This window comes from Trachurus trachurus (assembly GCF_905171665.1).
Source record: "Trachurus trachurus genome assembly, chromosome: 8".
NCBI classification, from domain to species: domain Eukaryota; kingdom Metazoa; phylum Chordata; class Actinopteri; order Carangiformes; family Carangidae; genus Trachurus; species Trachurus trachurus.
Window position 1 is genome coordinate 14835783 of NC_139905.1, and position 14321 is coordinate 14850103.

The window sequence follows — 14321 nt, forward strand, 5'->3', positions numbered from 1 at the left end:
TTACAGGTCAATGAACATCCTGTCTCTGTCACTACCTGTTAAACAAAGACATAACTTTACGCTTGTTCCTGTCTGTGTATGTGTGAGAAAGACGGGCATAAAGAATGGGAAATATTTGTTTTGGCATCTTCAGCCACGGTGATAATCCTAACATGCCGCTTGCACACACAAAACTCAAGTGTCATTGCTTCCTCTGTGCTTCATGGCATGAAATCAGGAAGTTGTACCATAGATAAGTGGCGTTGTCTGGAAGTTCAGTGACTCTAAGATGACATTGTTATCAAAAGGAAACACTGTTCGACTTTATTGGATGGTTTAGCAGCAGTGGCCCAAAATCTAATTTGAGACAATGCCAGTTAGAGTCCATAAATAGTACAGATGTCTTTTTTTAATGGAGACAGAACCCAGATGCAACTTTTTCTTACCACCATTTTTTTTTAAAGGAAATCTTCAAACCCAACTGTACCATACAATGTAAAACCGGTAAACAGGTCAGGTCATTACCATGCACAAAATAAAGTGACAGGATGTTCATTCCCCTCCCCAGCTACATAATGCGCTCGTCATTTCCTCTGCATATCTCTCTAATCTGGAGTGTGTCTTTAGCTTAGTGAGGTTGAATACAAAGCAAGGAGAAGAGCAGAGAACAGGGGAGGGGTGAAAATGCTGGCCGAGTACAAAATTCCTTAGGCGTGGTTTTAAATTCTTTCCTTACACACTCTGAGGGTCCTTCGATCTCAAAAAAGAAAGAGAAAAGCAGCAATTATAGTAGAGCCGATCTTGTGAACGAGTTAAGGTCCACTAGATCAGATTTAGGTTGACCAGAGGAACGCTGAAACATGGCATCTCCCAGCAGTAACGGTGAGGAGAGTTTGGCAGAGGTTCAACACGATGCCGGCGTGAAGGAGGAACCGGAGGATCCTACGGCCCAGACGTCTGACATTCTGCTCCCACAAGATGTGTTGTGTGATTCCTGCATGGACAACCCCAGCAAGGCTCAGAAATCCTGCCTCACCTGTCTGGTTTCTTACTGCGAAGCCCATCTCCGACCCCATCTGGAGAACATCAAATTTCAGAACCACCGTCTCGTGGATCCCCGCCACGACGTCGACTGTCGGACTTGCGAGGTTCATCGGCTTCCCCTCGAACTCTTCTGCCTGACCGACGGCTGCTGTGTGTGTCTGGACTGCGAGAGCCAGGAGCACGAAGGGCACACAATTTCATCTTTAGGGGAAGCACGTTCACAGATTGAGGTCTCAGAAACACACAGATACACACAAACATCTACCGTAATATTGTGTTTCAGGTTTGCTTGACTTGTTTAGAACTTTTCTTTCTTTATCTCAAAATATTCATTGAGAATATGTCAGTTAATGTTTTGCAGTGGTTCTTAACATACAGCCTTATTTGAAATCCTGTTTCAGCATTTGTGATGATTGTCCGTAGGCTGAGATGCAAAAGAAGCAAGAGGAGATCAATCAGAGTGCATCTGCAGCTGAGAGAGCAATTGAAAAGCTGCACAGCAACAACGATTTAATTAAGGTAAGTTCGATAGGCAAACATTTAAACTTTGCCTATTTCTCTTGTTTAATGTAATGCATAGTAACTTTAAATTATGGTTTTTCTTTCTTTCTCCTGTCCCTCTGGCCCTTCAGTCTTCAGTGCAGGAGATTTGTGTACTGGTTGACCAGCAGTTCACGAGGATGCAGGCGACTGTGGAGGAGGCCAGAAGAGGCGCGATGGAGACGCTGGAGGGGGAGCAGAGACAAGCACTCAGACAGGCTGAAGGAATCCAGGCGCATCTCGAGCAGAGGAGAGCAGGGCTGATGAAAACTTTGGCTCAAATGAACAAACTTTCCAGGAGCAAGTCTGACGTCGATTTCCTGCAGGTAGAAAACGCATTGTAAGGCATTCAAGTTAAACCAATGCATGCATGGCCTGGAAAGTGTGAAGCCATGTTGGTCAAATATATCACATGATCTGGGATTAGCACAAAGTGTTCTCCCAGAGACAAAACATGTATTTTGGACTCTGCTGTATTGATAGTGTAAACACAGCGGGCATTTCTGCTTTTCAGTTATGTAACATAGAATAGTATTTTCTGCAGCTCCAGATAGTGGATAGTTTCTCAGAGCTCACTGCCCAAAAGGATGGAAGTGATTGGCAGGTCCAAGTTCTACCCAGAGTTCATTATTTTCAACACTTTCATGTGGGTGTGGGGTAGTTTTCTATTATATAAGTTACAAATTTTGTGGACAAAGAGTAGATTTTTTTTTACAGATTGTTTTCTGGTAATGGAGTGTAATGGGAGGTATAAGGTATGGAAAGGAGAAAGGTTAATACAATTTTGAGTTGATCTTTGTTTCAGCTTGTGATTTTTATGGCGGTTCATGATGGTTGTAGTGTGTTAGCGTGTTGTGGTTATGCTAAATTTGGAATCAAGTATGGATTTGAACTGTTTATAGAGGAACTAGTGTCCACTAACTCTGTAACTCTTGATTATGTAGCCCGGCAGTCTGAACAGCCATTCTAGTATCAGATTATTCATGTTTTCAGGTTTGGTGGCTCACCGCTGCCGCCTAGTGGCGTAACTGAGCGATAGGAAGTGGTGCACTGACGAGTGTTTCAGTCCGAAAAAACAACAGACACGAGTGTGGAGAGTGAGCTTAGCAGCATCAGCCAAGAGCTGTTATTAGCACAAAACAATAGTTCACTACTTGTCTTTAAAGTAGGAAGTAGCAAAGCTACGTTAGAAGAGTTTTTTGACCGTGGAAAGAGAAGTCGTCCGACGTCGCGGAGGTTCCTGACCTGTCCGACGACGTGGCTATTGAATATCCCGGTGAGTTAGCTGTTAGCAAACACGGTGAATTAGCACATCCAACTAGCACGGTGAATTAGCATTCTGGTTGATAACTTGAAAAAGGTAAATAACTTCGGACTGTGGATTTATTGTGTTAAAAAACCAGTCGGGATAAGCTTATAAGCTCATGGTGATATTACGAACGGTGTGTTTATTTTGAAAATGTGTAAATACTGTGGAAAAAATGCTAATTAGGCCTGTTGGTCAGCTAATTCAACAAATTTAGCAGACATGGTTAATATTATGTGGTTAATGTGTGAATATGTTATTTGTGAACTATTTTATTAAGCATATGATGCAAAGGTTAAGGTATATGTGAGTGTAATGTTATTATGTGAAGTATGAGGGATTGTGTGATAGTGTGTGTAACTCTGAGAGATAAAAAAAAAGAGAGAAAGAGACAACACACAGTGGACTTTTGATAAGGACAATTATTAATTTTTCCCTGCACGTTTTGTGCAGGCTGGTTTTTTTGTTGAGCTGTCTACAGACTGGATCGAGTGCTCAAGCTGCCTTCATCTTGCTGCCTTCTGGTTTCCCCCTCATCATTCCCCCCCCATCACTGCTCACTGGATCTCCAGTCATCATTCCCATCGTCTTCAGTCCCCTCTCCTCTACTCACCTCACAGCCTTCATCGTCTGTAACCAGGATGGACAGTCTTTCTCATAAAGGGTGGTAGGAAACTTGAGTGCACTCAAAAAAAATAACTGAAACATTCACAAACTTGGGTTGAGTAACCAAGGACTGACTCATACTCACCCTGTTCACACAAGTGTACTTTTTTGTTTATTGAGATCTCAATTCTTTATTTTCATTTTGTTTATTATTTTGGTTGGGTCCCAACAATTTATTTGTACATTTATTTGTACATTTAATTGTACATTGATACAAGGTTGAATGCAAGTTATCGCTAAATTTCATGGTGGTAATTAAGTTGCCATATTTGTTTTGATATTGATAATATAACTTCAAATTGGGCCATGTGTGTTTAAATTTGGTCATGCCCAATTGTGTACCAGGTTAAAGGTCCTCGTTACAAATATAAAAAGGTGTATTGAAGGGAAATAATCCATTTAAAGCTATTGTTTAACTTAAAGGTGAATACCGGATAAAAAGTGAAACAAACCGTTAAATATTGAAAGATTGAAACAGAAAACAATACAGTGGATTTAAACAGTATAACGGTTGGTGTGAGTTATTGTGGGAAGAAATAAAAGTGTTAATTTGCTACTTTACTGCTCTATTTCTACTTTCCGTCTCCTCTTAGAACCTAGACATTAGATATACCTGCAGGGTTGGTGGAACACACGCCAGGTGGGTTACAATAGTGGCGAGCTAGCCAGGAGCCTCAGGTGTTGTAGAAGCAGTTTCTTCCCTTTTTGTAGATATCGTAGTCTCACACCAACACTGATAAAGACATTTCTAAACATAGCTTAAAGAAAAAATGGAACTTTGTAACAAATTTAATGTTCGGGGACAAAATTGTCTTTATGTAACTGGCATTGAGGATTCATGCTCAGAGCAAGAAATTGCAGATTTCTTCAAAACTAATGGAGATATTGAAAAAGTTGTGAAGGTCCCAGATGAGTCAGGGCAACCTACAGGAAGAGTCCTAATAGAATATTCTTCAGACAGAGCAATCTCAAGATTAAATCCTGATACTGTAGGTAAAATACCAAGCCCCGAAGACTCTAATGTAACATGGCATGTGAGGACCATACGAGAAATATGTCAGGGTGAGCTTGGAAAGGAGCTTGCACACAGATACTTAAGTGAACTACAGGCTTTACATTGGACCAGTAGAGAAGGGTTTTTCACTATGCTTCAGAGCCAGCTCCAAAACCTCCAATCTGACATTGAACCTCCTCAGGAAAGTGTGGTTCAACCTCACCCCTCTAGTCCGCCTAGCCTTACTCCTCATGTCGAGACCCAGACCCATGAGAGTCAGCCTGTAACTGTGGGATCTGCACATAGCCCCACATACATGACTGATGAACCCGCCCCAGACCACAGTCATGAGGTTCCAGGCACCATACCACCTCGTAACCCTTTTTATCCTCCTCCCTCAAGCATACCCAGCAACCCAGAACATGTTAATGAGAGCATGTTTAACCCCCCACACATCCAAAAAGTGGTGGTTGAGCACATAATGCGCAGTGAGTCATCGCCCCCCAGCTACAGCCAGAGCAGGATTCGGACATTTTCTGGCAGGCTTCCTAAGCCAAATGGAGAAGTGGATTACGACGCCTGGCGTACGCAAGTTGAGCTCCTCCTTTGTGACCGCTCCCTGTCTGAAAACCTTAAGGTAAGGAGAGTACTGGAGAGCTTACTTAGTCCTGCCTCTGATATTGTTAAATCTCTCGGCACAAGTGCACCTCTCCAGTCATATCTTGAACAACTTGAAGCTGCATTCGGAGTTGTAGAAGATGGTGAGGAGCTGTTTGCAACTTTCTTGAGCTCCAATCAGAATTCTGGAGAGAAACCCTCCACTTACCTAAATAGGCTTCAGGGTTTATTGACCAAGGCTATTTCTAGAGGGGGAGTTGAGGCAAAGGATTCAAACAAACATCTGCTCCGACAGTTCTGTAGAGGGTGTTGGGACCAAAGCTTGATTGTAGGTCTTCAACTTGAGCATCAAAAGGGTAGCCCACCATCCTTCTCCGAGCTGCTCCTTTTGCTGAGGACAGAAGAAGACAGACGCTCTGCGAAACTTGAAAGGATGAGAAAACATTTGGGCAATGCAAAAGCTTCTTCACACATGCACTCAGTCTTTAGCATGCCTACCTATGATCACGACCCTGATGTTGTTGTTCCTAAGAAACAGGATAACACACAAAAGTTAGAGAAAGAAGTTGCTGAGCTAAGGAAACAAGTAGCAGCACTGACACAGAAAGAGAAATGTGGCTCAAAGGAAACTGCTAGCAGCAGTAGCCCCATAGTTAACAAAAACAGTGTCCAGGGTGATTGTCTCATAGCAAGTGCAGCAAATCCCCGACCAGCCTTTAAGGCTCCCACCTATCCCAAGCCTTGGTTCTGCTTTAAATGCGGCCAGGATGGTCACATAGCAGCTAAGTGTGATAATGAGGCAGACCCTGTTCTTGTGCGCAAGAAAAACTCAGAACTCAAAGTCAGGCGTGAGAATTATCAGATGACACAAGGACCTTCTCAGCGACCTTTAAACTACTAGCAGCTCCTGCTGTGGGACAACTGGGAGCTGATAACAAGGATTTGTTAAGTCCCATGATGATGACACATAGCTCAAAAGAGAAACCTGTACCCAGTGCTTTAAGATCTGACAGTGAAGTCTATTCCAACTTACCTGCTGGTCTTATTGGTCCACGTTGTGCTGCCACTGTATCGATCGAAGGTGTGCAATGTGAGTCCATTTTTGATACAGGGTCGCAGGTTACAACCATCTCTGAAACATTTCATGCTTCACATCTGTCCTCCTTACCTGTACGACCCATCCATTGCTTGCTTGAAATTGAAGGTGCCGGAGGGCAGACTGTACCCTATCTTGGATATGTTGAAGCCAATCTGACTTTTCCCCACACTGTCACTGGTACAGAAGTCGAGCTGACAGTCTTGGCCCTTATCGTTCCTGAGTGCCACTTTAACAGTAAAACACCATTGTTAGTTGGCACTAATGTTCTCTTGCGGCTATATCAGCATGCTATAGAGCATGAGGGCACCAAGTTTTTAGGGAGGTCAGACAGCTACGCCCTACTTCTCCAACAAGTAGCTTCTAGCAATAGAACTGAAAGTAAAAAATGCACTGTTAAACTACATGGTAAGAGCCCCATCTCCATTCCTCCCAAACAGAGAGTTCATGTCTTTGGAGATGTTAGAATAGGCAAGTCAAATCCCAGCACTTCCTTTGTTCTTGAACCATCTGAAACAGCCTCATTACCTGGTGGGCTAATGTTGGAATGTGCACTCTTGAACATTTTTTGTAAGGCTGCCAGTAAGGTTCCTGTTGTCATTCAGAATGTGACAAACCATAATGTCACCTTGCTGCCAAACCATGTCATTGGTGAGCTGTCTGCAGCAGTGTGTCTTGGTCCTTTGAGCTCCGAACAGTCTTCCTTATCTCATTCTGGGTCATCGGATGAGGGACTCGGTGAGCAACTTACCTTCGACTTAAACAATCCACTTCTTGGAGAAGAATGGAAAAAACGCATCACAGACAAGCTTAATTCCATCCGAGATGTCTTTGCAACTGATGAGATGACAAATGGCCACACCAACGCAGTCAAGCATCACATTCGGCTAAGAGATGACACTCCTTTTAAGGAGAGACCCAGACCTATCCATCCAAGTGACAGAGAAGCAGTCAAACAGCATCTACGGGAGCTACTGGATGCTAGGATAATCAGGGAGTCCGAGAGTCCTTTCGCGTCTCCTCTTGTCATAGTCAGGAAAAAAAACGGAAAGATAAGACTGTGCGTTGATTACAGAAAACTAAACGCACGCACCATTAAAGACGCGTACGCTCTCCCTAACATCGAAGAGACGTTCTCAGCACTTAGTGGTGCGAAATGGTTTTCTGTGATGGATTTAAAATCTGGTTACTACCAGGTAGGAATGGTAGAGGAAGACAAGCACAAGACTGCGTTCATTTGCCCTTTAGGCTTCTATGAGTTTAATAGGATGCCACAAGGCATAACAAACGCCCCCTCGACCTTCCAGCGTTTGATGGAGAAGTGCGTTGGGGATCTCCATCTAAACGAAGTGCTTGTGTTCTTGGACGACCTCATTGTTTTCTCGGAGTCCATTGAGGAGCATGAGGCCAGGCTTATGAGAGTGTTGCAGCGCCTTAGAGACTATGGCCTGAAATTATCTCCAGAAAAGTGCCACTTTTTTCAGTCATCAGTAAAGTATCTTGGCCATGTTGTTGACGCTCAAGGCGTTCACACTGATCCTGATAAGACCTCGGCTTTAAAAAACTGGCCGCGTCCCACAAACAGAGAAGAGCTTGAAAAGTTTTTAGGGTTCGCCGGTTATTATCGACGTTTTGTCGAAGACTACTCTAAGATAGCCCGGCCCTTAAATGCTTTGAAAGCAGGCTGTAATCATCCCCGCAAGAGAGGAAAGATCTATAAGAGACCTTGTCCAAAGGGGCCTACAAACTCTCGTGTCCCTTTTAGCAATGAGTGGACCTCTGAGTGTGACCTTGCCTTTAAAACTCTTGTTGAGCGCTTAACATCTGCTCCAGTCCTTGCATTCGCAGACCCCAAGCTCTCTTATGTGTTGCACACTGATGCTAGCGGAGAGGGCCTTGGGGCTGCACTTTATCAACAGCAAGACGGCAAGTTGAGAGTGATAGCTTACGCTAGCCGTGGGTTATCCAAGAGTGAAAAGAACTATCCGACCCACAAGTTGGAGTATTTGGCATTGAAGTGGGCAGTATGCGAGAAGTTTAACGATTATCTCTATGGGTCGGAGTTTGTCGTTCTTACCGATAACAACCCACTCACTTACGTGCTCACTTCTGCCAAATTGGATGCAGCAGGCCACCGCTGGCTAGCGGCCTTGTCGACTTATAACTTCAGCATAAAGTATCGAGCAGGTCTGGCGAACAAGGACGCTGATGGGTTGTCCAGACGACCAAATGGTCCACCAATAGAGGATGATGTTTTCCTAAGAGAAAGGGAAAGGATTGAAGGCTTCAAAGCACGGATCTTGGATACTGAGCCTGAGGTGATTTCCAGTGCGGTCATCTCTGCTGTGTGTCAGCGTCACTGTTGTCACATAGGTCCTGATGAATCAGATCATTCTGTTCTTGTTGAATCTTTGGCTCTCGATGCTTCAGCTGTACCTGATTGTTTCGCTCATTCTGGACAGGATACCTTACCCGGCATGAAAAAAGAGGACTGGTACAGATGCCAGAGGGAAGATCCATCCCTCAAAAAGGTCATTTCCTTCCTTGAAGCAGCACGGAAGCCACACTTCAGAGAGCTGAGTGGTGAGTCGTCTGAAGTCCGGCTACTCACAAAAGAGTGGAAAAAACTTGAACTTCAGGATGGAGTATTGTATAGGAAATGTTTTGATCATGGCAACGAAGTCCATCAACTTGTCCTTCCTCAGAAATTTAGAGATCGTGCCTTAAAGGGCATACATGATGAAGTTGGCCATTTAGGTGCTGAGCGTGCCCTCAGCCTTGCTCGCGCCAGATTTTATTGGCCTAACATGGCAAAGGCCATTGAAGAAAGATGTCAAACGTGTGAAAGGTGCTTTCGGAGGAAAGCTAGGCCACAAAAAGCCGCACCTATGCAGAACATTCAGACCACGTATCCGCTGGAATTGGTCTGTATGGACTATCTATCAATAGAACCTGACAGTCGCGATACAAGAAACATCCTGGTCATGACGGACCATTTTACAAAGTTCGCGATAGCGATACCAACCAGAGACCAAAAGGCCAAGACTACTGCCAAGGCGCTTTGGGAGAACCTTATAGCTCCTTATGGTTTCCCTAGCCGTCTCCATAGTGACCAAGGCAGGGATTTTGAGTCCCACACCATAAAGGAGTTATGTTCTCTCATAGGAGCGGAAAAGGTGCGCACCACACCTTATCACCCTCAAGGGAACCCGGTGGAGCGATTCAATCGCACACTCTTGAGTATGCTCGGGACCCTTGAGGACAAAGATAAGCATCATTGGAGGGACTACGTGAAGCCACTTGTACATGCGTACAATTGTACAAGAAACGACACGACTGGCTACTCACCGTACGAATTGCTCTTTGGAAGACAGCCTGCGTTGCCAGTCGACTTCGTCCTGGGAACCAATCCTGCTGGAGGATCTCGCAGTTCTCATTCAGAGTATGTTCGTAATTTACGCCAGCGCCTGCAGGAAAGCTATACATTAGCTGCTGATCAAGCTCGTAAGAGAGGAGAACAAAACAAAACCAGATTTGATGCTAAAGTGAGGACAGCCGAACTCGTCATAGGAGACAGAGTTTTGGTGCGGAACGTTAACATTCGAGGAAAGCACAAATTGGCAGACAGATGGGAGAGAACGATTCATGTGGTGGTGAGAAGGATCAATGAAGGGCCCGTCTACATGGTCAAACCTGAGAGAGGAAAGGGTCCACATCGCACATTACATCGCAATCTCCTTCTTCCCTGCGGATTCCTGCCCGTCAATGCAGTTTCTGAAGAGGAACCTGAGACAAAAGTGTCAAGGAGGAGAAGTCTGAGAAACAGAGAAGCCACAGATCAGGAAATGGATCAGAGTGATCAAGAGGAGAATCCGAGTGATGAAGAGGATGGTTATTGGGAAGAGAGGGTCATAGAGGTGACAACAAAACCCCCCATCGTGCAACTTGCAGGAGACAAGACCAGACAACCTCTGGCTGCTCTCAACCCTCAGGCCATTGAATTCCCCCCTCAGGTCCCTAAACCTCTGTCTGAGGAAGTGCAACCTGACTTCCCAATCCATGCCCCTGAGCCACAAATTGAGGCAGTTGTGACATCATCTGATCATGTTATCATAGATATTCCTGAAACTGACATGTTAAACCCCCCTCCACCATCTGAAAATCTGACACAAGAGTCATCAGGGCAGGCACAAGACAAAAATAACTTACCTGAGTCAGAGCAGAGTTATAATGTTCAGCCAAGACATGTAGCTTTATCTGAAAGTGAACCTGATGAACCCAGACGTTCTGCTAGAGAGAGACGTCCGCCACAAAAGTTTACTTATGATGAGCTAGGAAAGCCGCTGATTCTTGTGCTTAGTTCATTCTTTGAAATTTTACAAGCTTTACTTCCCCAGTCCCAGATCAGCCCTTTAAATATTCACTGAGGTGCATGCATGCAGGGACTCATGCGGTTTTAGAGGGGGAGAGTGTAGCCCGGCAGTCTGAACAGCCATTCTAGTATCAGATTATTCATGTTTTCAGGTTTGGTGGCTCACCGCTGCCGCCTAGTGGCGTAACTGAGCGATAGGAAGTGGTGCACTGACGAGTGTTTCAGTCCGAAAAAACAACAGACACGAGTGTGGAGAGTGAGCTTAGCAGCATCAGCCAAGAGCTGTTATTAGCACAAAACAATAGTTCACTACTTGTCTTTAAAGTAGGAAGTAGCAAAGCTACGTTAGAAGAGTTTTTTGACCGTGGAAAGAGAAGTCGTCCGACGTCGCGGAGGTTCCTGACCTGTCCGACGACGTGGCTATTGAATATCCCGGTGAGTTAGCTGTTAGCAAACACGGTGAATTAGCACATCCAACTAGCACGGTGAATTAGCATTCTGGTTGATAACTTGAAAAAGGTAAATAACTTCGGACTGTGGATTTATTGTGTTAAAAAACCAGTCGGGATAAGCTTATAAGCTCATGGTGATATTACGAACGGTGTGTTTATTTTGAAAATGTGTAAATACTGTGGAAAAAATGCTAATTAGGCCTGTTGGTCAGCTAATTCAACAAATTTAGCAGACATGGTTAATATTATGTGGTTAATGTGTGAATATGTTATTTGTGAACTATTTTATTAAGCATATGATGCAAAGGTTAAGGTATATGTGAGTGTAATGTTATTATGTGAAGTATGAGGGATTGTGTGATAGTGTGTGTAACTCTGAGAGATAAAAAAAAAGAGAGAAAGAGACAACACACAGTGGACTTTTGATAAGGACAATTATTAATTTTTCCCTGCACGTTTTGTGCAGGCTGGTTTTTTTGTTGAGCTGTCTACAGACTGGATCGAGTGCTCAAGCTGCCTTCATCTTGCTGCCTTCTGGTTTCCCCCTCATCATTCCCCCCCCATCACTGCTCACTGGATCTCCAGTCATCATTCCCATCGTCTTCAGTCCCCTCTCCTCTACTCACCTCACAGCCTTCATCGTCTGTAACCAGGATGGACAGTCTTTCTCATAAAGGGTGGTAGGAAACTTGAGTGCACTCAAAAAAAATAACTGAAACATTCACAAACTTGGGTTGAGTAACCAAGGACTGACTCATACTCACCCTGTTCACACAAGTGTACTTTTTTGTTTATTGAGATCTCAATTCTTTATTTTCATTTTGTTTATTATTTTGGTTGGGTCCCAACAATTTATTTGTACATTTATTTGTACATTTAATTGTACATTGATACAAGGTTGAATGCAAGTTATCGCTAAATTTCATGGTGGTAATTAAGTTGCCATATTTGTTTTGATATTGATAATATAACTTCAAATTGGGCCATGTGTGTTTAAATTTGGTCATGCCCAATTGTGTACCAGGTTAAAGGTCCTCGTTACAAATATAAAAAGGTGTATTGAAGGGAAATAATCCATTTAAAGCTATTGTTTAACTTAAAGGTGAATACCGGATAAAAAGTGAAACAAACCGTTAAATATTGAAAGATTGAAACAGAAAACAATACAGTGGATTTAAACAGTATAACGGTTGGTGTGAGTTATTGTGGGAAGAAATAAAAGTGTTAATTTGCTACTTTACTGCTCTATTTCTACTTTCCGTCTCCTCTTAGAACCTAGACATTAGATATACCTGCAGGGTTGGTGGAACACACGCCAGGTGGGTTACAATTAGTTGAATGATATGAATTTGTTCATTTCAAATGGGTCGTTGTTGCTTTTAGAGTAATTCCGTTTCAATAGTGATATTGATGTTCCATTTTGTATTGTTGGAAGTGAAATTCCAACTTTTCCTAGTAAAGTTAAGTTGTTTATGAGTTGAGGGCTTTGGACAATATGTTTATTGGGGTTGTGGGTTGTAAGCACTGAAAGCTAATGATTAATCCGAGGTGAGGTTTTCATTTTAACTGTGAACGAGAGCTTTGTCCAATGTTTGAATCATCCTCGCTCTTTTTTCTTTTTTGAAGCAAGGCTCTGACAGCAGGAATAAATGTTGTGTTACAGATCCCAAGCATTTTCAGCAGTGTAGTTGATTTGTTCCAGTCTGTGTAGTGTGAGGAATCTGTTAATGATGGTGAAATTAATAGACAAGCAGATGTCATTGCGGCACATCTGGATCAAAGCACAGGCTGTCTCGGGGCAATTCTGTTGTTGGCTCCCTACAGTGTTCGAAATATGTGAAATATAGATAATTTTCATAAGTAGAGAAAATGCGTGGCCCAGAAGGTGTGAGGCCAATTTTGGTTAGATGTGTGTCACATGATCTGGGATTAACACAGAATGTTTATTTTGGACTCCACAGTGTTGACAGTGAAAACACAGATCAGACAGTTCAGCTTTTTGGTTATAGGGGTTGTGGATCAGAAGCTTCATCTCACATCATCACACCTGATACATGTTACATTTCTTTTGCTTATTTCAGGAGTATTCAGAGTGGAAGAAAGGAGTTGCTGACATTCATGTGCCCAGTGTTTACATCAACCGCATGGACTATCTGACCTCTTATGTCCAAACAGTAACTGATGCTACAGAGGAGCTGTGTGATCTGATTCTCACCTCCTACAGGGACAAACTGAGCATGTTTTGTAAAGGTGGTGAGTTTATACTGTGTAATTCACCTTATATAATCTGGCTTGTGGCGGCTCAGACAGAATTCTCTCAGATGGCCTTTCCCAAGTGTCATGCATGGCTACAAAAAACACATTATGCTCTTAGCAAACAATGAACATGGTTGGTTAAACATTGTACATGCATAACATCAGGATGTCAGGCTAATAATTATCAGCTAATGATATATATTGCAGAAATTCTCATGAATAACCTTTTTTTTCGAAAATAGGTAAAAAATCCCAGATGCCAGAGTCTCAACCTTCACCCCTGCCTGATCCTGAGACCAGAGAGGACTTTTTGAAATGTAAACACCCCAACATGTCATGTTGAATAGTACCTGCTCATTTGCCTTATCTATTATTCACATGTTCCATTTCCTCTATATTGTAGACACAAAGAGTTTGACCTTTGACCCAGACACTGCCCATAATTTCCTGCGTGTGACCAAGGACGACATGCAGCTCACCAACACCAGCCCCTGGCAGCACAGCTACCCAGACCACCCCGATCGCTTTGAGTACTGGCGGCAGGCGATGACTTCACAGAGCATTTACCTGGGGAGGCACTACATCGAGGCAGAGCTGAGCGGGGAAGGTGCTCATTTGGGAGTCACATATAAGAGCATCGATCGTAAGGGGGAGCAGGACGCATGTTGCATCACCGGGAACAACTTTTCTTGGTGCATGGGAAGGAACAGCCGAGGTTTCTTCGCCTGGCACGCTGGTCTGGAGACGGCCTTGGAAGTTACTGATATCAAAAGAATTGGCTTATATGTTGACTTTCACCAAGGCTCTGTGTCCTTCTATGATGTAACCGGTCCTATGAGGCTGCTCCACAAGCACAAGGCTGATTTTATAGAGCCTCTATATGTCATTGTCTGGTTGTCAAAGAAGGACAATGTTGTCTCTCTGGTTAATGAAAGATGACGCGTCCCCCCCATGTTTTAGTGACAAATTACCTGCCACCACTGTCCGCTTGTAAAAAG

At 43.6% G+C, this 14321-nt stretch overlaps 1 protein-coding gene across 2 annotated transcripts; it reads left to right on the forward strand.

The window, feature by feature from the left end:
- Positions 1-660: 660 nt before the first annotated feature.
- LOC310989926 (E3 ubiquitin-protein ligase TRIM16-like) lies at positions 661-14299 on the forward strand. Of its 2 annotated transcripts, none has more exons than XM_083977089.1 (6): positions 661-1253; positions 1447-1542; positions 1656-1889; positions 13149-13320; positions 13566-13640; positions 13727-14299. In XM_083977089.1, the coding sequence occupies exons 1-6, from the start codon at positions 840-842 to the stop codon at positions 14260-14262; spliced, it is 1527 nt and encodes a 508-aa protein (XP_083833215.1). In that variant the 5' UTR covers positions 661-839; the 3' UTR covers positions 14263-14299. The 2 variants fall into 2 exon arrangements, with proteins under 2 accessions (XP_083833215.1, XP_083833216.1); XM_083977090.1 differs by having other exon boundaries at positions 13149-13317.
- The last annotated feature ends 22 nt before the right edge of the window (positions 14300-14321 follow it).